The 27,789-nt window shown below is 33.0% G+C and overlaps 2 protein-coding genes across 2 annotated transcripts; one reads left to right on the top strand and one right to left on the bottom strand.

Moving 5' to 3' along the window:
- Positions 1 to 4,773: 4,773 nt before the first annotated feature.
- LOC113396966 (acylamino-acid-releasing enzyme-like) lies at positions 4,774 to 19,762 on the bottom strand. The gene is made up of 15 exons (XM_026635069.2): positions 19,670 to 19,762; positions 18,155 to 18,200; positions 17,614 to 17,825; positions 16,652 to 16,824; positions 15,872 to 16,056; positions 15,528 to 15,665; positions 14,820 to 14,952; positions 14,347 to 14,480; positions 13,679 to 13,895; positions 12,961 to 13,079; positions 11,795 to 11,939; positions 10,886 to 11,017; positions 9,373 to 9,670; positions 5,661 to 5,870; positions 4,774 to 4,924 (listed from the first exon to the last, which is right to left on the bottom strand). The coding sequence occupies exons 2-15, from the start codon at positions 18,182 to 18,184 to the stop codon at positions 4,819 to 4,821; spliced, it is 2,232 nt and encodes a 743-aa protein (XP_026490854.2). The 5' UTR covers positions 18,185 to 18,200; positions 19,670 to 19,762; the 3' UTR covers positions 4,774 to 4,818.
- Positions 19,763 to 22,305: 2,543 nt separating this feature from the next.
- On the top strand, positions 22,306 to 27,149 carry LOC113396967 (uncharacterized). The gene is made up of 3 exons (XM_026635071.2): positions 22,306 to 22,864; positions 25,941 to 26,082; positions 26,530 to 27,149. Exons 1-3 carry the CDS (start codon positions 22,732 to 22,734, stop codon positions 26,897 to 26,899), a joined length of 645 nt encoding a protein of 214 aa, XP_026490856.2. The 5' UTR covers positions 22,306 to 22,731; the 3' UTR covers positions 26,900 to 27,149.
- Positions 27,150 to 27,789: the final 640 nt, after the last annotated feature.

Raw genomic sequence — 27,789 nt, 5'->3', positions numbered from 1 at the left:
TGTAATTGGTAAATTTTTATCATTTTATTATAATTTTTCATTTTATTGGGTCTATTAGGAACACTTATATACTTAGTTCCTGTAATAACTGTAAAAAAATGATATAAGAATCAGCAATCAAAACTTATGACAGCCGGTCTTAATGTAGATTTTAAGGTCTTCACGTGAATATATAACGAGTTGAATACCACCCTTAAATTTTTAATCCAAATATTTCCGTTTTAGTACTTATGAGTATAGTAGACCTTAGACAACAATATATTATCCTAAGTTATAAGAAAAAATTATATTTTATGTAGTTATAAATACATTTCAGGAAGGACCATTGAACTTGGCACCCATTTAGATCTCACTTCTTTTGTCGTTGAAGTCAACAACCAAGGTATATATCATAATATTGAACTTGGCTCTCATTTTTACATTTATGTTTTTGATGGGACAGTATTTTTACTAATTCCATCGAATTAAATGCTGGTAACAATTTCTAGTTATTATCGTTTTATATTTATTTATGTCAAAACATCGAGAACAACATTGTACTACTAAACGAACAAATATTTGTTAATCCTTATGTTCGTATACGTCGTCGTGTATCCGTGTTCTCGTCCTGTAATAATTTCAAAATTGTGCCTATAATTTTATACAACTTTACTTACTTTCCAACTCCAATACAATATAGAGAGCTGTTTGATAATAGATGGATTGATATAGCCATCAAAATGGGCCTGTTGTGCCGACCGAAACCGAAATATACCTATGACATAGTTCTACAAGGTAAGATTATTTAACTATCGTCTTATCAGACAAATATACTATCACAAACCTACAGGTTCGGATCCAAGGATAAAAGAATAAAAACTACATTAATCATTTTGAAAAATCGCCTTCGAATACTGTATGAGGGTGACATTGTCGAGGTAACAAAATGCAATGCTATTTAAATCGTGGTGACAACATGTGAGGCGACACATGCCACGCTCTGAATTCGTATCCCCCGACATCTGTGATATAGACGCTTAATTTTATCCAAAGCCGTTTTATGACCTACGTGGCGGACGCGCAAATGGGCTACCTGATGGTAAGTGGTCACACTGGCGCCGTATGGAATTGACCATTTCTTACATAACCAACGCGCTACCAACCTCATGAAGTTGTGGGAGTCCCTTGTTCCTGTAGTTCCACTGGCTCACTCGTTCTTTAAACCGGAACACAACTAACTACTATTGCTACTCAGATGGGCTTCCTCAAAGTCCTACCACTTAGTAAATTAATTAAGTTGAGCTTATTTTGTGTTTTTAACTCATCTCGAGCTTTGCGATATCTAGATATGCAAAATTAATAAAACATTTATTTTCGATAATCAACACTTATGGAATCCAAATACAGAAAGTTAGTAAATCATAATTAAAACTTCGTATATTGTAATTTGTATGATAAGAAAAAATATTCATTGTTTTTAAAAAACCGTCCCCAAACAACTAATGAATCGCTGTTTTCACGCAGCAGTCACTGGCAACAAGCTCGTATGATAAGTTTCCCTTTCTACGTCACATGATGAACGTGACAATATCAATTTTCTACTCGATAAATAACTTCCTTATGTTTAATCATTATTCCACTTGTAGGGTGTCCATATGTTGAGGACACCTGTTTCACCCTGTAGGAGCCATGTATTTTTTGTTTTTATTAGCCCTTTTGTATTTAGAGGGGAACTTAATGTCAGTTGCGCAATGATAGATGTGTGTTTAAAGGGTTGGTTAAATGGCAATTCTATGTGCGTGCATTAGGCTACAGCGTACGATGTTTCGTGAATGATATCGAAATATTTATTTGGTGTATGCACCAACCCGTATTAGAGCAGCGTGGTGGAATAAACTTTAACTATTTCCAAGACGTAAGGAGTTCTTACCTTGTTAAATAAGAAATAACCCCAGAATATCCAAAACAACGATTCAGATGTTATTGCTACATTATTGCTATGTTATTGTTTACAGAGTATTTCTCACGGAGACCTATCGATACTATCGATAGTATTGATCAAAACGATACTATCGATAGTTCTATCGATATCCTGAATAGTTTTCGAGGTCAACTATCGATACTTCTGCAACGCTGGTTCGCACGCGACATCCGACACTGAAGCGGCTGCGGCATCTTATACGCGAATCCTTAGTCGCCTAACATGATTATTATAGAAAATATAAATGTCCGTTTTCACCACTTCCAAGGTCATCCATGTTTCAATTGTATTTGTCAATATACCGAAGGCAATTATCGATTAGCTTCCACTTTGGCTTGTTAGGCATTATTTATCGCCGCTACCTGAATTTTTTTTTTCTAAATATACATAAAGCGGTTATAGCTTGCAAAGGTTTAATGTTGTCGTGTTTTCTTTAAAGCTGTTAAACCACATTTTACGGACAAGCACTTTAATGTTAAGAGTATATCATATTATTAAAAAGTCGAAAAAGTGTCTATGTCTAAACCTCGTTGTCTTAGACAGTACGCGAGACGGCTATATTATAGTAGGGTTTACGCGGTTGCATTTGGTAACCCCCCAAGAACTGGAGACTCGGGGCGAGCCCCCCTTCCGCCCCCCTTTTAGTCCGCCTCTGCTCTGTAGCAATAATAAGTAAATAGACATATTAATAAGATTATTGACAGTAACGTAATAATTAATAAAACTAAATGTTAAATAATAATTATATATGATGTAAATAATAACATTTTTTTTTAATGAAATAAATGTAATTCTAACACGAAATAACTAATTTTATTATCTTCAATATTCATCATCCTTATTGTATGTAGCAATCGCCTCCACTGACAAATATCTTTTCCATTGTGAGATTTTTCAATTCTCCATAATGTGAGAAGGTGCCACAAAAAAACAATATTTTATTTCATTTAAATTACTATAACCAAAATAATTTCTATTAAAGACAATACATGTGTTTTTAAATGGAAAAAAAATAAACAAATATTTTGATAGATAGATATGTCTCCAAATAACTTTATTAAAAAAATGTGTATTAAAAATTACACAATTTCATTGTAAATATTAATTAATATTGATATAATTATTAATCAGTACAAAGTGTCCCTTTTATTTTGGCTTTGATGTTTTTTACCTTAATGCTAAAATAAAATGATTTCATGAATATATATTATGATTGAATATAAGTCGTTGTAGAATTTACACCCAAACCTACATACATAACTTAACAATAAAAAAGATAAATCGCATAATTTAAAAAAAATACAGTGGACAGTTTGTGTCCAAGATATACATGGAAATAAACGATTATTTATTGGATATTTTTATTTTTTTTACTTTGCGATTAGGCTACAAACAGTTATACTCATACCCTGTTCAAGTTAGCTTGATCCATTTGACAGACGGGCTAGTGATGAGAAACACAAAATATAACATATACAACAGTCGATGGAACTAATTTTTCTAAAAAGAGTTATATCAGCCAAAGAGACCCCAACCAAAAGGTACAACCATTCGTAACAATAACTTAACAATGATCTTTAATAAGGATTTTTGTAATCGATATTTGTAGCAGTTTCTGCCTGTTATTCGCGTCCCTACCGTCCGACCGATGTAACATTGTACAAGCGTCTATCATTTTCAGTGTTTCTATTTAAATTTTTCTTTGAAGCAATAATATATAATAGAAAAAGTCTTAAAATTTTCGGATAACGCTTGAATCTTTAGGAACTTTATATTATATGTATTTTTTTAAATATTTTTACAATTTTTAAAATCATTAAATAAAGAAAATAATATGTTCGTCATTGCAAAGTTATGTCGATCAGAAAAATTGACATCTGTCAAAAAGATCAAGCTATCTTGTACAAGGTATAGTATTTTTGTGTTCCGGTAACAAAACCTTCGGAAAGAATCATATTTTCTTTACAGCACCTATGTCTACCCGCGATGGTGACCACCTACCATCAGATGACACATTAATTCATTGAAATAATTATGAGATATGATAAAAAAGCCTGTACTTTTCGGGCTTCGGTAATTTTAAATTCAGAAATCGTACTATATCTATCAATAAATAAGTTTAACTCCAAGTATTATTGTATAAATTTAAATTGACATATTTAATTTTGACAAAACATACTTCCCTTTATCAATATACTACATAACTTACAATAAGTTTCCTAAATGCTAATATGAATTATTCTTATAAGAACATACATATATTATGATAAATAATTACCTAACTAGAATTACATAAGGATACATTATATAATCATTAGATAAACTTACGGCACCACAACACTAAACATCAACCATTTCATATATATTTTTATACAGTATGGTTGATAATTTTATAATCATAAGTGACGAGTGACGACCTCCGTGGTCGAGTAGTGTGTGCACCGGTTTTCATGGGTCACTCCGAGGTCCCGGGTTCGATTCCCGGCCGAGTCGATGTACAAATAGTTCATTAGTTTTCTATGTTGTCTCGGGTCTGGGTGTTTGTGGTACCGTCGTTACTTCTGATTTTCCATAACACAAGTGCTTTAGCTACTTACATTCGGATCAGAGTAATGTATGTGATGTTGTCCAATATTTATTTATTATTTCAACTATAGAAGTTCATAGTTATCGTAAATTATTTAAGTAATAGCATCTTTAGGTGCGAAGAATGTAATATTTCAAGGTCGAATTTGTGAATTCGAATTTCAAAATTAAACTGTTCAAAATAAAATGTTCTCTGGCCACCCTAAGGAAACAGTTCCGCGGCCGCCCCCCTAGATGCGCCGCACCCACGTGCTCCTTACGCCACTCAAAGTTTATTTATCTTTGATCATTGAGATGAACCAGTCAGCTGCGTTGATAAGGTTGTCCATTTCAACAGGCAGGCTGCTTAGCGAGTGATTATCTTCGTACATGAACACCCTGTATAGCAAATGTTTTATTTTAACTATGAACAAAGGAAGAGAATTCCGGTCGACCAATTGGGGGTTTCAGATTAAAATACAAGAGGTAGTAGGAGCGCGCGAAACATTATAGTGAAGCAAAAAAAGCGAATACAGGCTCCCGATAATGCAAAACGACGTGTCAATGCATCAAATGTGCTGTCACTTTAATCATTATTTTTTAACGTTTTAACAAATTGTTAAATGCTACACACACAACCGCGAATATTATCTATATAAATATATATATATTTATATATGTCGCAGGCAACTAGTTTTATTAGCCATCCAATTAAACATCTAGCCATTTTAAAGTGATAATTTAGGAACTACATTTATGATAGAACGGAAGCGATGCTAATCTCCATACTTGTAATATAATCGAACTACTAATGTAAAGAATAAAGGAGGAAACAACCCTTCGTACAATCGGTGTTCTAATACACTACAATCGATCGTACTCTCCAAAACATAAACCGTAACATACGCTGAGGCGATAGGCAAGAGAAGAACTAAAAAAATACGCTGTAAGAGACCAGCGAATATTGAAAGGAAAGCATAGGAGAGCTATTCTTAAAACACACTGCAGATCACGATCGTGATGTGTCAAAAAATTATCGATGCTAAATAAATAAATTTAAAGTGAGATACGAAGTGAGTTTTAGAATAGCACTGCGATTTGCTGATACGAAAGAATGAGATAAACTTTTACTCACTTGGTATTAACCCCGTTAGCCCTTAACATCCTGCTGTACTCCAATCCCTGGTAGTAGGGAACCCTTTTGTCCTTCGTTCCCAACATGATGGCAGTGGGCGTGGTCACCTTATGGGCGTGGACTATCGGCGACACTCGACGGAGAGCTAAGAGGTGATCTTCAGTATTTGGACCATCGTCTGTGAATGGGAAACCTGCTTCTATGGAACACCTGGGGGGGGAACACACATATTAATATTTTATTTTACATTCCTTATTACAGGATAAAAATGATATAAATCAATATAAGGCACTAATTGTACTCGGATTAACAAGATAGTGAGCCAGTGTAAGTTTCCATGTTTGGTGGAATATCATATATCAGCGATGAAAGACTGATATCTCTAACAACGCTTACATCAGTTGGTACATTTCCCCGCCCGCCCATCTTTTATAAATATTTTAAAAAACATTCGGTATGTTTAATGTATTCCATCTTACATTTATGCCTTTATTAATAATAGTTCAACTAAAACAAGTACATGAGAAAATGAAAATATGCTTTATAGAAGTTTCTGTATTTAGAACTAGATATAAAACCAGCAGTTTCTCCTTTCCACAACATAAATTTAAATTACGTTACTGAAATATCCATAACATAGATACCTGCAAAGCAATTGACATTGACGTCACTGTGGTTCACTAAGCAAACTTTGGTTATGAAAAACATACACAACACACACAAAAACAAAAAATAACCTTTTTTTAAACACAAAGTTTAATTTTTACGTGGAATTAGTTTAAAATCAGAATAACACAAAAAAAACGAGAAAAAAAATAATTCGGAAAATTTAAACGAACAATATTCAACATTCCTCTTTCGCTTGACGTTTAGTATTTAAAGAAAAATAATACTTTGAACAATTATGTGTCGACAATTTGTGCACTAAAACATTTTAAAGAGATATTAAGAATTAAATACTGATGTGTTTTGAAGTATCATAATCGAACAAAGGGATTAGGGATTACTATGGCGGCGGTTCCATTTTGCCGCCGTTTTCTCTACCCAATCTTGTGTTAATAAAATGGCAATAGACTCACCCATCTGGATTGTCCGCGTAATTAGCTTTGCTAGCTAGATCAATCAATGGATTCCTAAGAACCATGGCCTTGAACATATCCGGATACCGTCCCGCCAAAAGTCCCGCAATAAATCCTCCGTAACTGCCACCATATAGCACACAGTTTAGGACTTTGTTCTGCTCTTTAAGGATAGATAGGGCGATAACGCAATCCCTTACGTCGTAGTCCCCTATGTTACCCATAAGGCATCTCATGTTGGCGTCTCCGAAGCCGGTCGAACCGCGATAGTTAATTCGTAGAATGGAAAATCCTATGAATAATATTTTTTTATTGAGTATAGCGTTTGATATAAATGCCTATTGTGTATATTTTAGGGTTGTATAATGTATAATAGAGATTAATGAACCTTAGATTTACATATTTCGTGCGAGTTTTAATAATAAGTTAAATAAGTTTTCGTATGTATTTGAGTTTCAGTGTTTCGGAAATAGTTTGCCATATTCACTCAAACATCGAATAATTTTAAAACTTCAATTCAATTCAATTCTTAGTTTAATGGCTTTTAGTTGCGCCGACAGGGCACAGATTATTTCGCCAATGTCACGTAGGATTTTAAAACTTAACTTAAAGTCTTCAACTTCGCTCAAATATTAATTTCTGTTATGAGAGTAGTCAAAAATTTTGTGAACTAGTTTTTTATGTAAAATTTTGCGATATTCTTATTGACTATTTTAAATTATATTAAAACGGATTTGTTAAAATTTTTTAGGCCATTTTGTGGTCTGAAAACATTGTTTCCATCGATATAACTGTTTTAATAAAATAAATTGTAATCATTACAATGTAGTGTACGTAACAATATATATAAAAATTGGTACCAAAATATAGCAAAACAATATAAAACTACTGTATGTCCGTTTGTGCATCTTAAATAGAGGAATAGTTACTAATTAAAGTCGCTCTAGAGATTCCTAAATATTACCCCTAGCTAGTGGAGAGGACATCGGCGTAAAATTAACGAGTGATCTGGGGATAATCATATCGACAATATCAATATAAACGTCGCGAACAAAGCTCACCGTCTTATACCTAAGTAAAACAATAATACAAAACACAATAGAGTCGAGATGGTCCATTGGTGACACCACGAGGATCTTCGCCGATGATTGCAGGATCAAATCCGACTGAATTCCATTAGCTTAAGTTAACCTGCAAGTGTCCGATTCCAATGAAATTGTGCAACAAACGTCATTCAGCAGGATCAGCGTGGTGGAATTAGCTCCAAACCGTCTCAATTAAGAGGAGAGCTCAGCTCAGCAGTGGGTAGTTACAGGCTGGTAATATTATTACTACTACTATAGCTACAGTGATAATATCTACGCTTTTCAACAAATAAGTGGCTTGAATTTTACATTTTATAGAATTACACAATATAAAAAATATTGTGTAATTCTATAGTAGACATACATGTACAGTCTTTTAACGACGACGTTACGCCAACGCCACGAGCAGAATTACCAACTTTGTGTTTTCCTAGACACGCTGAGGCGGCCCAGCCTTTTTACACACACTGTTGACAGGATTGCCTTGTGTTTATTTTATTATTTACTTTAAAGTTCAATTTATTATTTATATATATTGATAATTTAAACATTATTGTTGTTAATGATGAATTAATTTATCTATCTGTTTATATGTGCCCATATTTGTATGAGTATATGAATGTGTATAAATTTATGTATACAATATCTGGTAAATCTTTACTAAAATAGTATATACGAAAATAACTGTCTGGTAAGCTTACGCGACCATCACCACTGAACCGAATTTGATCAAAGTAATTAGGTATGAAGCTTGAACGCCAGAGAAAGAACTTTTTCATACGAAACATCTGACTATCAACTCCTAAGAGTAGTTTTTACATATATTTAAATATACTTTTATTTTGCAAACTTAATAACGACGTAATACGTTTCAACATTTCTTATAATTGGAATTGGAATTGGTATTGGTTGATTCTTGGAATTGGTTGACGAATGAGCGTATGGGCTGATGGTAAGTGGTACCTACCAAGACGGGCTTCCACAAAGCCCCACCAAGTACATTTCACTTTCAAGCGCCCTTTCTGCGCAATTTCATTTTGTTATCCATTTTTTTTTTTTTGTTTTATTCAAATTAATACTTTCTATCATTTTAAGTACCGACCACAACTTCGCCGACATTCAAAACGTATAATGAAAAGCATTAATTATTCAGCTGTCGACTAATGATGTGTTTTTTTTCTTTCTTTCTCGTCCTCAATTGGTTATTTATTTAGTTTTCTGTTTTAGACACACATTGTTATTTTTGATTATTTATAACTAGTGAAGTTATTTTTATTAAATTAAATGCTAAGCGTCCATTGCGTAAGAGGAATAAAAAGTTTACTCTTGATTTATATTCGATTATCCTTCTAGTATTAAACTACTAGACATAATTTTATTTTACTGAAAACCTGGCCTCTAATCGACCTCTAATTTATTTAATGCACCATGAACTCACGAGTTCCTATTAAACGGTTGATCCAATTAACTTCGCACCCTTAAAACAACCCACAAAATTGCATACAGTAACACACAAACACGTGCACAAGTTCAATGTAAATAACTCACCAATCCGCAATGTCACTGGTATTATACATGGTGGCCAAATCAATGACGGGGTTCCTAGCGACCGTCACACTGTAGAAACCAGAGTACAGTCCACTGAGATGTGCCACCAGGAAACCGCCGTGTGAGCCCCCGTATAGGAGAAGTTTCTCTTCGTTAATAGGAAATAGTTCTATTGCCTTTTCGGTCGCTAGTTTACAATCTGCGACATCAGCCGTTCCTATACGACTCGGTAGGAAGAATACCGAGGCGTCCCCCGTCCCAGTTGATCCTCGATAGTTGATCAGAAGACATGCGAAGCCTGGAATTGAATATTCATTGATAGGCCGACTCGCCAATGGGCCAATCGATGTAGTCACTGCCCATAGACTTCGGTACCGTAAGAATTAATTATTCCTCACGTTACCGATGCGCCACCAACTTGGGCAACAATGGGAGCCAGTTTAACTACAGGCGTTAAACTGGCTCAACCCTTCAAACCAGAACACAACACTACGTAAACAATATGTTTGACGTTAGATTAATGAGTGGGTGGTACCTAAGCAGACAGTCTTGCACAAAGACGTACCACCAAGTGAAGTTGTATTTTTCGGTTGTTTTAATAAAGATAATGGATAAATAATTCCACAATCACCACTAGAAAATCCTTAATCGAAGATACGGAGTACAGTATCAAAACACTTCCAAGTCACAACGAGCTCTCGTTCTATTTCAAAGCCCACAAAACGAAAATGTATTTTAATTTCGACCACTCGACGAACACATTTTATTACTACAAAGATATTATTTCATAAATTCGTGCTTTTGTAGAAGGTATAGATAATCCACTATGATCGCGCACATGCACATGTGCCATCCTTATTTTGGAGACAGTGCCCAGTATCGCTTATATAGCATGTCTGATACCAAGTGAAGCGTCCACGACGGAGCATACGCACAATTCTATCGGTGTGACATATCTACTACTAATGTAGTTAAAGAAGGATCTCATTTTGTTTCGAGCTCTAGCAGAAACGCACCCTAATGTCCTTTATGTCGGCTGAATGATTTGTTGATTTAATGTGGTAAGAATCAAATAGTCTCCATTGCAAACGTGTTTAATTAAAAATTTAAATGTTCTATTTACGATAAACTACGAGCTGTGAGCTGTGTTCGCGACGTGGGTTATTGCTATTGATACTAATTCAATCACCGCTAAGTTGTTCATCTTCACAGATCGTTAGGCATGAAAGAATTCGTATAAATGGACTAGTGCATCCGACATATATGATATTACAATTTTAATAAGAGGCTAAACGAAGCTTTTGTTATCGAAATACTAAACTCTTAGAGTACCGTTAGCGAACACCTTAACAAGTGGCGTCGCTTTGTGCGTGCAGTTGGGAGATTCAGTCGTAGATTTTTACCGACCGATACTTTGTTGCACATGACTAAACTGTTCAAGATGTTCGCTTCGTGTAATGGAAGATAACAACGCGAAGGGGCGCGGGCCGTGTGTACAGCGTGTCAGTCTCACCGAGCGCGTTGAAAAAGGCGGCCTCCAGCGAGTAGGCGTTGCAGAAGGCGGAGTGCGGCCCGCCGTGCGGCCACACCAGCAGCGGGCACGCGGCGCCCGCGGCGCGCCCGCTGTACAGCGCGCCGAACGACGCTGCGAGTGTACACAGGCCGGTCAGACGCTTCACTCCGTCACAGGCGGGGTGGCCCCCCACTCGTCGGATATTTTACCGCCAAGCGACAGTAGGCAGTAACGTGATCCGGTTTGAAGGGTGAGTGAGCCAGGGTAGCTACGGGCCCGAGGGACATGGCATCTCAGTTCCCGAGGTCGGTGGCGCATTGGCGACGTAAGGAATGGTTAATATTTCTTCCAGCGCCTTTGTCTACGGGCGGTGGTGACCGCTTACCGTCAGGTGGCCCATACGCTCGTCCGCCAACCCATACCATAAAAAAAAACTTTCGGCCACTTCGGTCATTCACGGATAAGAGAGCAAACTTCGCAGGATACATTAAATCGAACAAGTTTGTGCGCAAACACAAATACACTGTCGAACTCTCGTAATCCGTTTGGACAAATTGAACACAAAAGGAAAGAGTTAATCCAATCTTTTTAATTTTCTTTATTAAACCCGGGTTAGGTTTAATGAAAATAATTGCAGGCGTATAAAAAAAGGCTTAATCAAAAGTAACTTTTTAATAACACTTTCGTCCGGTCTTAGAAAATAATAGTTTTATGTGGAACCCATGTAATGTGTAATTAAAACACTTCGAAAGAATTTTATAACGGTTTCTGCGTTGTTATTAATACAGCATGAACGTTGGTGTCGTATGTTTTCGGTATAAAAAGTAGTCTGGTGATTCAGCCGTGAAAGCGTATCAAACAGCCAGATATGGTCACTTCCATATTTAAAAAATAGTAAAGTAGGCTCACCCACGGCGTCATCCTCGTGGTTGTATCGCAGCGACAAGTACTGCACGGCGGTGCCGGGAGTGGGCGGCGTGGCGGGCGGCGCACTCACCCGCACCCACGATATTTCGCATTCTTGGCCGGCAGCTGGCAACTTTGCCGCGAATAGCTAAAAATACGATATATAAATGAACATTTAGTCAGCCTCGTTTATTTAATAATGATATGTGATGATTAGGGAAAAGGGGAGGAATTCTTTTTTCAATGGGTGTCGTGCGAGCTGACTATTACGAAAGACTAGACCACCGCGCGGGGCACATTATAGTGCGCAAGTGTGTGTGCACACAGGCGCACTCTCTATTTCCTAACTTTCATAACCCGACGAGATGGAAAATTCTAAATGTACGGCCGGAAAGAGTTCAGGAGCAGAAATAACGACTTTACGTGTATTCCGAGGCACGGGATTGTGCACACTTCCAGACTGTGGACTGCTACTCAGAATATTTTGACACAAAAATCCAATATTTTTTATCGGTCTAACCCAGGGTTTGAACCCTAGCAACAGAGTAATAGCAGTTGAGCGTTGTCGAAACCGGCAGAGTAAAAAATTCCTGAACGTATGATTCCAATAATACGTGTCAAGCGAATTCCATTTCCGCCGAGGCTGATATAATGCTTTTTCCCAAAAACGATACAAGGAAATAAATAAAATTCTATAGAAAACTATAAAAACATAGAAAACGAACGAAGATTTACATATTACTTTCCCGGAGATTATATGTTCGAAATTTAAAATGCATGACAAAAAAAAATATTTTGGCGCGATTCTTACTTTTGTATATGAATAAGATTTATGTATTTTTGATGTATTCTTTAACCGAATGTTTTGGTTTTTGGATTTATTATAGTATAAAGAGAATTAGTGTAACTATCCGAACGTCATACGACAAGCTGTCAGATTGCTTTTAAATTAAGTTAATTATTTTGGTTTGAAAGGTATTTTGTTATTAATTATTATTATTTTATATTCTTGTAGTAAATTTTTTAAAAGTAATTTTGTTTTGTTAATAATATATATTAATCAACAACCCATAGCTTCAATAAGCGGTATAGTAACTATTCGAGCGTTCTAACTCTAGATCAATACGAATTATATTTAAAAAAATCGTCTATATACATTTTCTTCGTACCTGACCCGGCGTGGTCATATTCGACCAGGAAGCGAGGATGACATCAGCCTGCACGCTCAGCACAGACGTCGATCCTGGATTCTCTTTATTATTCGATATATCCGTTATATCACCACTCTCTGAAAAATAAATTAAAATAAGAAACATTATAAGCTACATACTACTGCGTTTCGCCATATTTTATTACTGTTACGTGATACTGTTGGATAATTCGGTCGATTATAAGACCGAGGGAATTGACAGCGCACCTATATACTCTATTCCAACCGTAACAGGAAAAGAGCCAAATAAACAGCATTTGACAGCAAATTGCCGCGATATCATTGGTCGAGAGCTTGATTAATCTATGATATTCACTACTGTTTTGCGAAAAAATGGTGTGTTGAACGTCGACAAAACTGTTGTCCTAATTTAGGAAGTAAAATTAAAGTGGAATTAAATACTTAAGTGTAATAGTGTCGTATTATAAATTAAGATTAATCATAAACTCATGGTAGTGCACAATATAGCTGAGTTATTAGCAAATCGCATGAAATACGTAAATCTAAAGTTTGTTTATCTTTTTTTTTATTTAGCAATAAAAATGCCTTAAGAATTAAGATCTTATATCCCTTGTGCCTGTAGTTACACTGGTTCACTCACCCTTACCTTTGGCAGTCTACTACATGTGATGAGTTTACCTACCCCGACAGGCTAAAAATCATTTTTTTATGCTTACCAATGTCAACAACATAACTTCTTATCTCATTCTGCTGTTGAGTGCTAAAAATCAATCGTTTTCCATCGCTGCTGAAGCACTTCGTCGGTAGGCTCTGACAATAAATCCCGTAGAAAATTTCCTCATTGCATATGTCCTCGCTATTATGAACGATGTCTATCACCACTGATATTTCATCACAAACGTCATAATCATCAGACTCTATGACACTATTAATCTGAAAAAAAGAAGAAGCAAATTAAAATTTAATAATATGTTCGACAAATTTACAATGATGAAATACCAAACAAAAAATAACAAAAATAGTTTAACAATAAAATACAACAACAACACAACAATTATATTTCATGATTGACAACAACGTTATCATATTTTAACCCCTAACAATAATGTTAACTTCAATAGAAGAGCCGATCTCTAATCATCAAACATAGAATTGGTGTTCCATAAAGTAAAATGCTAAGAAAAAAACTGAACTGAAATCAATGTGACAGAAGTGATACGATTTTGTGTCAAGGCCGTTGCACTTTTGTCTATGTGTAGACATGATGACGACGTCGATGGTGACGTCATCGAATTCGACCTTGAAATTAACCTTCAATAATTGTGAAGTCTTACTTGTGTATGAAATATCTAGCAGCATGTTTAATTAGGAATGTTTAACTTACAGTATTTGCAGACATCCGCACTAGCTGGTGGCACGCGTGATGCGGTCCTCCGGCCTCCCGCTGCAGCCACACCAGGTCACCATTGGGCGAGAAACGGGGAGACCGGACCGCTTTGTTTTCTTCACTTAACTTCTCTAAAAATATTGTTTTATAATGATTAAAGTATGGTCAAATAAGGTTCAAACATTCTCCTTTAGATGGTGCTTTATTGGAAAACAATTAAGATAAAGTCAGACGTAATTAGATACTGATAGCAGATTATACAAAAATATCATTAAAAAGGTTTTACTTTATAAATATTATTGAAAAAATTTAAAGCAAGTCTTGGATGTTTTTGTTAAATTATTATGTATTATATATTATTATATACCGGCGTAAAATTATTGAATACACGAGCCAATTTAAAATAAGAAGAAGAAACTTCAGAGCGGCAAAGTTAAAATATTTCGACATATATTGTCCCATATACTTACTCATTTTTCCGGTTAGAGTGTAACAGAAAATGTAACCAGGCCGGTTGGTGCAATAGATCAGTCCTAAGCGCCTCACACCAGATGTATTCCAAGCCACGCCTACTAAGGCATCTCCGTTGGGAGTGAACCTAACCTTTAATAGGAATCTCTATTGCTTTATACAATTCTTATTAAGGCTATTTAAATTTGACATGGTAAGGGGTAATAAGAAGGTAATTATAATGTATATATAAATATATATATAAAAATTGGTGATGTTTGAAATGAGAAGCCAAGGTATTTTTCTAACATTCAAATTATAAATTTAAAACAAGAACCAAGAAGGTTCTTCAATAAGTGAATTGGATGTTGCCAGGCAAGCATTACCGAGTATTCATCCACATTCACCTCTGTCTCAGAATTGATGTGAAACATCATGAGAAACCATGGGTCTAGCAACATTCTGCCACATGTATAGTTCAACTCGTACTGAGGTCCAAACCTTCGTGTCTAAAAAACAGATCTTTTACCAGTTTTGAGTGTGACATTTAATACTATGATTAACTTCATTTTAACAAACCGTTGACAAATTCTTTCCAGGCTGATCATATAATATATGGGCAAATCAATCTTTATTTTTGAGACGAAGGTTTGGGACTCAGTACAAGTATGCTAACTGAAGATAACTGCATTAATATAAAATATATTACATATGGAATAAATAATTACCTGTCCAGGGCACAAATTATCTGGAATATTCTCCAAGATTGAAAAAGTTTCGTCTGCAATCCTGAAAACGACCACCACAGTCTGGTTCTTGCCCATCATCTGTTCGCCCCAATCCTCTCTGTATATATGTTCTTCGCCCTGAATTCAAAATAAGAAATGATTAGTGATTGTTCCTGCTTCTTATTTTACTTAAGATTGTGCTGAAATTTTTCAATAAAAATGTAAAATACATTAGAAGTTGTTCCTGGTGATATATCTAAAAGTAAGTTGTAAACATAATAACCATTACTAATAATTATATTAACAAATTGTTTCCGTTACTTTAAACTTGAAAATTTTCATACCGGTGTGAGTGTGGGTTTCTTGTCAAAATCTTTATTTTTATCATCAGCCATTTTCTCGTCGGGATCTTTAGTTTTATCATCTACGGGTTTCCTTTTAATAAATGGTTCAGATTTCTTTATTTTCTTCTCCGCTATATAACAAATATGTTTTTCATCGGACGACCATTCCAGGCAGCCAAATTCAGCTGAAATAATAATTAAAAACTCAGATGTATTCAATAATTATTAATTAAAATTTTCAATGTTTTCATGAAATTAATGTTAATTGTTGTTTATCATTATTAAAGTTTTAATATTATACATATATTATACATACATAATAAAATGTTAACAAATATTATGGGCAATAACCCTTCAAACATTTCAGAATGGGCCTGTTATACTGAGAAAAATATTTACTGCTCAATCTTAAAAATAATTTGCAATTGAGATTATAACATTTTTATGATTATCCTACTAGGACTATTAGCTAGTACTATTTTAAACATTGATTCAGATTTTACCAAAACATGCAGAGTATTTTTGATAAATCTGTATTATATTAAAAGATGATGGAAGACTGTCTTTGACGGTATGATTGTAGGCACAAGAGACATAACATCTTATACCCAAGGTATATGAGGAATGTTTAATACTTCTTAAAGTACAAAAGTCCATGGACAGTGGTGACCATAAACCATCAAGTGGCCATTTGTCAGATGCCTACATATATGAGATAAAAAACTTAAAAAAAATATGCCATTGGGATGACAAAATTAGGTATTTTTTTTTAATTCTTACAATCTGCATAAACATCTCCGTGAATATCCAATGAAATAAGATCGACAGAAAGTTTCAGTGTTGTCTTAGTCCAGACTTCAAGGTAAAGTTTTCTCTGCGAGTATTCCTTGTCTTCTTTTTCTTCTCGGATCACAGCTCTATAATTTTCTTTTGGAGACACAGCAGTGAGCATTCTAAGATGTTACACTTGTAATTATAATAGATATAAGTTTAAATCTTCTGATAATGTGCATTATATTTAATATGAAAATTTATAAATTCTATTTTTTTAATAATAAAAATATGAAGAGGTTGAATGACAATTTTTATTTATAAACTTCAAGTAATGTTACTTTATCAGGATAGCAAAATGAGCACCGTCACTTGAACAAACATGAACATTAATATTTAACAGATGTGTAACTAAAACTAAATCAAAGAAAATTTTTATATGTATAAATATCCCGTGGCAGGAAGATAACAAACTATAGTTAACATATTTTATGCTATGCTATGCACTACTCTAGCTCTGCTATATCATGAAAGACAAAACATTACTAGTTAATATGTCTTTATTTATAATGCAATACTCATCCACTGACACACTTGATAATATATCCACTGTAATTTGAATTTTAACCTTCTGATAAAATCTTATTCTATGTTTAAAATCCATTTTTTTTATAATTCCATAATTAATACCACACATTATTTAAATAAGCTCGATGACCAGCTATATAGGTTCAAGGTCAAAGTCGAATTGACTCCTCCTGCCATTGGAATCAGCTATAATAATAGCAACTTAATTCCAGTCATAATAACCAATGAACACTCCATTTAGCTTCAAGCCTCAATAGATCAATGGTTTGCAAAGATCCTAGACACTATAACAGTTACAATCATGATTGGGCTATTGTCAATCTTACTCTTAATTGGATGGAAAAATAAAATTGTATTTTTTAATTATTTTTAGGAAAACTTACTCATGACTGACATCTACCGCAAATTCACTCTCACTTAGAACTTTCAAGTTAGTATCCAAAAAATAGTCTATCATATATTGTGTATGTTTTCCTCTATCTAAGTTACGTATGGACCACCTAGAAGTCACTCTATTGCCCTGACTATTCAACTTTCCACCGACTATTGATGGTATCTTTGATAATGTCTTGTAAGCCTTTATTACAGTTTCCATCTGAAATAAGATAAGAGATAAAAACTGTTTTAAAATACATGTACATATTTCTCTAATATTAAAAAGTAGAAATAATAATTGCCAATAGTGATAATTCGCTTGTACTCCTGTATCTTTTCCTCATGAGTCTTTAAAGTTTTGATGTAACTAAAAATTATACCTCCACTCTCTAATGTCTATGGTTAATGATTTTATTGAAATGCTTAATCTACCACAAATTAATTTCACACATTAGTTAATATTTAAAGGCTACATGTCACAGTTGGTATGTTTAGTCTAATAAAAGGTTTTATTAGTCGTAAATTATATTAAAAAACGATAGAACTTACGTGGCAACCCATTTTCCATACCTCTCCCATCTTAAACTGTCACAATCTAAAACAAAGGTGTTATTATCTTATAATGTAGAGCTCTGATTACAATTATCACTATTTACATTGTTAAAACTCATGTAAACAAGCCTTTATTAAATAATTGTGTTTTTCATATTATATTCAAAATATAAACATTTTTATTCCATTATTCATGATTTAGGAAAGGAGTTTACTAAACGTACAAATAAAACACACAAATAAAAAAACAACAAAAATACTAGATGCTTTGGAACATTTTCAAAAACTAAAATGGAAATGGGAGGGAAGGTCATATTGCATGAATTGACATAAAAAATTATAAATTAAAGTATATAATCCTATATACTTTAATTTATATTATAATTAAAATATACTTTATTCAAGTAGGCTTTTACTAGAAGTTTTGAATCGTCATTTAACAAACTATATTAATTGAAGCTACCATTATAAACAAAATAAAATAATTTATTAAGTGATTGTAATAACTTAAGTATGCACGTATGTAATAATTAATCCTATGTTATATATTTTTTATAAGTAATATGTAATTAAAGAGGATAAAATGGAAATAAGAAAGAAAACTTAATTCAAAAATGTTACATTGCCTTTTGACTTTTTTTTTGCAATATAATCCATAAATGTCTAAGACTACAACACTGTTATTTTATCTTACAAACCGTCATAGTTAATTCATAAAGAACTAGAGAGATTAATATATAGAAATAGAGTATAAATCAGTCGGTATGTGCAAATAATTATGTAAATATTCTGAAATGAACCAAACTGATGAGATGCAGAATTTCAATGCATCACTGTTCAATAAACCTTTTAAATACATTTTGATGTATAAGATAATCATTTTATTTCTAATATAACTTACCTAATATGTATGAATTCATAACATGCCTTTTTATATTAAATTAATCAAAACCTTAACTTTCAAACAAATCTAAATAACCTTATTATTTGTCAATATTGGATGTTAGGTTATTAATCATATAAACAGATTGAATTTCATAATAATTATGCAGAATATATCTATTATGCAAATAAAAAATACCAAAATTTTATCAAAAGAGCAAACACAATGCTTGAAAAAGTTTTATATTACTCACTGCTTTGTTACATTGTTATAAATAATCAGTAAATATTTATATTGATATCAGTTAGTTTTATGGTAGGTACCTATTAAAGTATTTCCTTTGTTTGTTATAATATGACTAGCTACAATACAGAGTATTTTGACAGTATTTCATGAGATAAAGAAAATATCAAATAATATATCGCGTTCATTTTCTGGTTAAACTCTTTTATAGATATAATATATAACCGAGTATACCAAGCTTGGTGGCTTGGAAACCCGTCTTATAAAGTACCAATATTCCGCACATAAAACGCTGTAAAGTATATTGGCAATATTAAACTTATGTTTTAAATATACTAATTAGCCGGTCAATAATAATTTTCAATTAATCAATAAGTTAATATTACCTGTACTGTAGTCAAGTTCGTCGTTTACAAATAAAACTCGTAAACAGCTGATATAGCGGTTTACCAATTTACATTTTACACTCTACTGTAAATTGTCAACTGTCAATAATGACAGTATAGTCGGCAATCAATAAGTCACAATATTATCTTTGGTATTATGGTATTTAGTTAGTACATACATTATACAAAAAATATTATATATATTGCAAAAAAAAACATACAATTACAATACGTACCATCAAAAATATATATGTTTATGAAAGAAAGAAGAAATGGTGGCAAGAATGTAAATGTTAGAATAACTTCCCGTCAAATTGAGAGTGTAAAAAGTAGGATAGAGTTATTTATAAGTGCTAAATAATCGCATCCTAAAAAGGATTATTTTTATAAATTAGTCTGTTAAATTAATTAGCGACTGTTGCTAAACATTGGTACAGTACCTTGTAACTAAAAAATCGGATTTCTCTAGTGTATATACTTCGTTTAAATCTCTATACTTTTTAGGTACTAATATATAGTAATATAATTGACTACTGACCGTTTGTCACCATTATCACATGTTTTTACAGTCTTTATAATAACACGTCTATTATAAAACTCAAATAGATCATTTATATAGGCTATTTGACTGGTTTTTAAAATGCATTTTATATTTTTTAGTAGAGGTTAAGGAACCCAGTAAAAGTTGTTTTTTTTAATTCTAGTACATATTTGCTGAAAAATATCAAAACAAAAATTCCATATTTAAATAGCGCGCGAAAACGCTACTTTGACAATATGGCGCTGCAATCGAGTCGGTGACGTCACTTGCCTGTATTGTAATCTTTGGCACATATAATCCACATACAGTAGGCAAACGAGGTTAATAAGCAAGTGACGTCATCATAAGCCCGACCAATCGGAAGCATTTTGTTTCACGTGACGAACGTTTAAAAAAATACATTTTTATTTATGGATTTTTGAATAAATTAATTATTATTTTCAACTTTCGTTGATAAATAACCATTTTTAAACTCATTATTTATACTGATTACAATAATTGACACTTTATTTTCCGCATTGTCAAATAGCCTATTACTAATATTATAAATTCGAAAGTAAGAAGTAAGAAAACTCTGTCTGACTGTTGCTCTTTCATGGGCAAACTACTGAACCAAATGCAATGAAATTTGGTATGAAGCAAGCTCTTACATAGGCATTAATTTTTTTATGCCTTACAACTAACCACAAAACACGATCGAAACCTCGGTCGACAACTAGTTATTTTATAATAGTAAAACTCAAATATCACTTAACTTAGTATTTTCAAAAGCCAAACCCGACATACAGCCAATTCCTAATAGTCACATTCAGCGGGCAAAAATAGCATCGAGCCTAAGGCACGATGATTCTAATATTGTACTCTAAGATTATGGGTAAATATTTTTGTAAATATTTACCATATTTCCTCGTTGAATCTCAATTCTGATTCAATTTTTTTTACCTTGATAGCTCAAATTAAAAAAATCGATATTTTTCAATCAGCAGGAAAAGGAATCGAATCACATAAGTAAAATTTAATCTATGAGTTAGAGGTTTTATTAATACAATAGAGCCAATTCAAGCAAACTTTAAAAGGATAGTTTTAATTCAATTACTTACAAAACCGATTAGCCTACATGTCGTCCTGATTGATTTCAGCCACGGAAGCCCATCTCATTGGAGACCAACCAATTGGAACCAACTACGTGTTGTCTGAGGCACAGGTTTGTACACACATCTTTGAGACTCGTATAAAGAAAAACAATAACTGTTCATCGGCCCGACTTAGGCGTTGAGTCCAATACTTCGGGATATGCAGCATTGTATCTAGTAGATTAACAAGGCACTCACACAGACTTTATCCATTAAATCGATAAATCATCAGATTAACGGATTATTATCCAATAATGTTATAATCCGAAATATAGCCCACGTATATATTTATACGTGGGTTTTATATTCAAGTTGGATCAATAGTTTTAGATACCTACCACAAGGTACAACTTTAATTTTACTCACATGACGTCAGGTCGAGTAACTGAATATTTTAATTCAGTTATCATTTTTTACGATTTGTGCGACTGTCTGTTTGACGTAAAATATATTTATGTATTATAATTTCATAATACTACAAATGCGAAAATATTTAATATGTATATTTTAAGTGAAAAAATATAAAGTAAAGCCTCTAAATTAAGAAAGGTAAACTAAAAATGTAGTTATGTATTTTAGGTCGGAAATATTTGTATTTTTTTTTTAAATAATGCATATTGGATAATTTTAAAATTTAATTAATTTCCTTAATTTATTTTACTAAGCAAACGATAAGAATCCATTACATTAACATTTTTGACACAAAATGACTACTTATTTTATTGGAAATTTATTTTACATACTTTTTGCCAATGTATTTATAATTTATAATTACGATTACTTAAAGTATTATCAGTGTTGGTCGAAACAAATGCTTATCATCATGATGTCTAGTAGATTGCTCCCCTTAGTTTTTATTCGATGGACGACTAGCATAAAAGTAAAGTCGGCATACGGCACTGCGACTACTGCGTCGCGACGCCGCGCCGTTCAATACGCGCGGCGCGCACGTCCCGTACGCCCCGCGCGTCAGTGCAGTATTCACCCGCGACGAACACACCCTTCCTTGGAGAACACACATTGGTCAGACTTTTAATAAAATTACAATAAAACCGTGCCATCCATTTTATTTTCAACTTCGGAAAATAGATACCTCTAATATTTTGTACAAATATTTAAATAGTTTAAATTTAAAATTATAACGTTATTTTCAGTTTAAAATAAACATAGAGTTTTTAAGTGTTGTGTGACCGCGAAACACGGTGCCAACATCCATGGCACAGAGATTTCGTATTTGAAAAAGTTTTAAATTTCATAGTTTAACACATCCGCAAACGGTTACTATAGCAACGCGTGAGAAAAGTTGCATTATCTGCTACCGATACTCAATAAGAATATCAACAGCATATACGTCTAGTCAATTAAGCATAAAATAAATAGTACAAACAATGAACGAAATTGACTTAATAAAAGAAGTCGAGAAACGTCCAATTCTATACGATAAATCAGTCAGCGGTTTTAATAAAACTAAGTTAAGGGATGACGCATGGAAAGAAGTTCAAGAAGCTCTCAATGTATCTGGTGAGTCAAAACATGCAATATTTTTTTTTAGTATTTAACACTTTCTTCAAAAATTTTGTATAGTATTATTAATATTACCTACACTCATTTGAAAGTACAGTATACCAATAGACTGCGATAGTAGTGATTTTATTGGGCGAAAATGAAGGGGGAAATAAGTTTGATCTTTTTTTAATAACTTGAGGGTCTCATTCGACGAACATTCCACCCTAAATATAATAAGGCTTCATTTGCCTTGCTTCTAGGGAAATGACTTCAGAAAAAACCCTACTAATTAATGTTAATTAAATAAAATATTATAGATATTTTTTACGTAATTAACTATACTTACGGACTTTTCTTCGATTTTAATTCAAAACTTTTCGTAGTCACGTAATAAAAATCTTATTATGTTTTACATATAACTGTTTATTTAAATATGCCAAGTATATACTTAAATAAATATAAGTGAAAGTAATGTGTGATTTCCTATTACTGGGCCAAAGGATCATCCTCTTCTTTTAAGAAGAAGGTTTGGAAATTATTTCACCACGCTTCTCTAATGCTGGTCGGTGGATACAGATGTGGCAGACACGGTCAGGTGTACGCAGGTATTTTCATGAAATAAATTCATTGATCAAACCAAGTAATCGCCAAATAATTATTTTTATTTATGTGAAGTAAGCCAAATTCAATAATCTTGGATAAAAACTTTTTATTCGAATCAGTTACAAACCACTCGAACTTCTAAGAGCCTACTCGAATAAAATATATTTTGACATCTGTTATAATATTTCTTTACAGTTGCCTCGTTGGTCTAGTGGCTAGATATACAGTCGTAGATCCCCAGGTCCTGGATTCAATCAAATCTCTGAAAACACGCGAAACAGTTGGTTCTACACTTGAGTTATTTTTGGTCGTGTCGAATTTGCCGTCCCATCGAATTATGAGAATAGGAAATAGATAGTGCACCAAGTGCACTTGTATTTACTTAAAACACTAATGCACTATCATGTGACCTGCGTAGTTGTCTGGTCGCTTGAGTTTAAGGACCGTGGCCGAATTCAGTCAACACGACACAATCTCTTTAATGTATTGAATTTGCGATCTATGGAGTTTACTATATAAAATTCGATCATTCATACAATATACTCTATTCCAACCATAACTGGAAAAAAGACAAATAAACAACAAGCTTGATTTATCTATGATCTATCTATATCCATAGTGAATCTTTGGATTTGCGAAAAAATGGCGCTTTGAACATCGACGAAACTGTTATCGGAATTTTGGAAGTAATAATAAGTAGTTAAGTGTAATAGTGTTGTATTATAAATAAATATTACAATAGCTGAGCTATTAGGGTTTGTTTATTTTTTTTCCTACTTCCATTGGAATAGGCTATAGTTGGTCTTGATGCTTTTTCGGCATGTCCACTGACAATCATAGTCCCATCGGATAACGAGGGTAAGGGAATAAGCTACCACTTATGTTTGAGAGGACAATTTACAGTATTATCCTAAGTATTTAGTTAGTTTCATTTGAGAACCGCCTTGGCCGAATTTTGGTCAAAACGACGTCACATTATGCGACTATAATGTTTTTTTTATAAACATACAAGAGCATAGCTTGGATACAGTAAAGGTCTTGCAATATTTGGAATCGTAATAGTTTCTGATATCTTGGGTTAGGTATATTTACATATTATTGTTATGCGCTTAAATTATAAATTAAAATTAACTAAATGTATACAAAAAAAAAAAAAACGTTACGTTACGACACGTTACTTACCTTCTAACATTTGTTAACTAAAAGTAATTGAAAAAAAAAATACACGAGAAAGAATAAGAAGTTTAAGGTATTTGCGTCAAAGATGTTTCACTGTTCAAATTAAGGCTTCCTATTTATAAAACCAAGACGGTTTACCAAAGAGGCTTAAAACTTATTTCAATTGTAGAACATTATATAACTAATTAAAAAAAAAACCTACGTACTACACCTACACACAGATACATTATCTTATCATATTATTACCATTTACCTTTGCCTCAAAATATTTTAATTAAATTTTACATTGAAATTTTACTTTCACCAAAGTTCAAAGTTATTACGTTTTAAAAAGTTTTCTAAGCATTCCTTAGATTACTTAGAACTTTATTAGTGTAGGCATAAATGTACCTACCTACATATTTGATAATAGCAGAACTCACGGAAGAAACTATCAGCGTTTATTAAAATACCTTGAAAATTAATTTATTATTATTTTATAGTAATAACGACTATTTAATTTATCGACATAATGGGAAATTTATGATATAATGTTTAAATAATTAGGAAGTAGCAATTGTTGTGAGGATTAAATTTCAAAAGTTCGATCTCACGGTACGAACCTGACTTTTCGAAGTTATATCTTAATCGTATCAAGACGTATATATGTTGGAGATGATGTGGGATAACCCAGAAAAAGATCTCACATTCATTTATTTATTTACATAAGAATTATTAATATTAAGTCCATAAATATATACAAATATAAATTAAAAATAGTTAGTGTAAAAAGAAGAAAAATATCGTGATATAAACTTGCGTGACTTATCTACGTACCAAAAATTCTGGAAGATATATGTATAGTTTGCTTTAATAAACTTTTACCGTGTCCAACCCGCCCTGAACCAACGTGGAGAACTATGGCTGAACTCTTCTCATCAAAGTCGGGCCCAGCAATGGGCCAGCATATAAACAGAAATGATATTATTACTATTATTTTTAGTTTTGTTGCCATCGTGTCATTGGTGGTAGGGCTTTGTGCAAGCCCGCCTGAGTAGGTACCACTCACTCATCAAATATTTTGATGAAGGGTATGTTCCCAAGGTTGGTGAAGCATCGGGGATGTAAGGAATTAATAATACTTACAGTCTATGGTGGTGAAGATATTAATTTAAAAAATATATAAAAATATTTATATTTATGTATAATTTGTCGTAATAAAGAAAAAGTACTTAAAAAGGAAAGAAACGTGACACTTACATACCTTATTTAAATCACGGCCTGAAGTTAGTGAAAACATTAAAACCGAATGAAAATTTTGTTTTTTCAGAATCAGAATGCAAGAAGCGCTGGCGTTCATTGCGCGATTCATTCATTAAACTCCAACGGACGCACGCTGGACGAACGCGATGGCCCTATCTTCACTCGATGCGATTTCTGATACCTCATGTTGAGGTGAAGAATGATATGCCGTATGTATAGTATATTCTATATATACTCTTTCTCTCTCTGTATCTCTGTAACTTACTTTTCTATATTTTCATAATGTGAATCTACTAAACCTATGATAAGGAATTAGCTAATATTAATTTTATACTTATGACTGTTTTAGTATCACAATTGAGTGGTATCATAATCTCGTGATATTGTTTAGTTACTATTTACACCATATACTAATTATTACTACACAGTCCAGCGGCATTGACCCTACTCTAACATAGCCTTCGGTTCTGTTCTACTGTCAAATATTATATATTCAATCAGAGACAATGGGGCATAGACAATTTTACTACTTTGACTTTTACTAACTTTAATATGTAATATTCCTAACAATTACATATTATTAACGATAAACTGGAGCCGGAAAATGAATAAGTTACAACAGTGTGTTAAATAATTCTCGTACTATTTATTTTTAGAACCAAACGTGAAACATCAGACTCAGACCCCGAAGAAGAAAATCGACCTCGGCCCGGAAATTCGCTCCCAGATTTATCTTCCGATTCTCGTGAAAAAGATGACGATGATGACTTTAAGAAAGCAAAGAAGATGCGCCTCAACTCAACAGAAGAAGATCCCTGCCAATGTAACAGAACGGATCTAGACGAGCTGTTCCTCCTGAGCTGCGCTTCAACCCTAAAAAGATTGAATTCGAAACAGAACGCGGCCGCTCGACTTAAAATTCAGCAGGCTTTGTATGAAGCCGAGTTTGGGTGTAAAATGGGACCCCCTGCCGTGACTCCGGCAAGTGACTGTGGTTTCAAGAAGGTTAAAGGTTCTATTGAATAAAATTAGCAATAATTAACACGTCAATGCGAAAATAAAGGAAATATATTTTCGCTAAAACTCACTTGAATTTAGCTGCCCAATTAATATTAAACTTTAGTGATAACTTCAAATATATGTCGAGGTTATATTTATTTACCGAGGCATTTGTCTTTTTAAATGTATATACATAAGTTAACTTATTATATACTTCGTTAGTTATATTAATGTAGAAATATGACTCATTTTAAAATAACTACTTTATTGTTATCTGCACTACACTGAAAATACTAAGAATATTAAGATAATAAAAGAAAGGAGTATTTCATTTAAACATCAATTAAATTAAATTGTTGAATACTTTCTACAGCTAATTTAACCCTTAGTCGGTTATTTTTATTTCAAATAAGCTACGCGTACCTACTGCCGAGAGGTGGGAAAATCTGGCTACGTGAAATGAAATCCTTTTTTTTTCAAACATAATAATAATTATTACAATACGCAAACCAAATATTACTTTCGTTTTTACTTCCAATATCAACATGGTAATTAGTTGGGAGTACATTTAAACATATTATGATTAATTCATTACTTTACGTGTCCTAAGAAAGCTGAACCATTAGGCACGAGTAGATCTAGATATTTTTCTAAATGTTAAATTTGTCTTCCCAAAAATAGTTTATAAATATATAACTTATAGTAGGTATAATTAAGATTCACTCGCACATGAAGATACACCTTTGACATATACTAAAGTACTTCTTTACTTTTTTAATTGCATCCTTCACTACGAAGTGAGACGTAAACATTATTTATAAAAATTATAATCAGTTTTAAAAATCATCATTAATTCGTTATCGCTAATCTCACAAGAATAATTTTATTCTAATGATTGAATACCGTAAGTGCTTATT

Source organism: Vanessa tameamea, chromosome 9 (genome assembly GCF_037043105.1).
Source record: "Vanessa tameamea isolate UH-Manoa-2023 chromosome 9, ilVanTame1 primary haplotype, whole genome shotgun sequence".
Classification (NCBI taxonomy): Eukaryota; Metazoa; Arthropoda; class Insecta; order Lepidoptera; family Nymphalidae; genus Vanessa; species Vanessa tameamea.
Note: the sequence above shows the minus strand (reverse complement) of the source record. Positions and strands in the feature narration are given on the sequence as shown.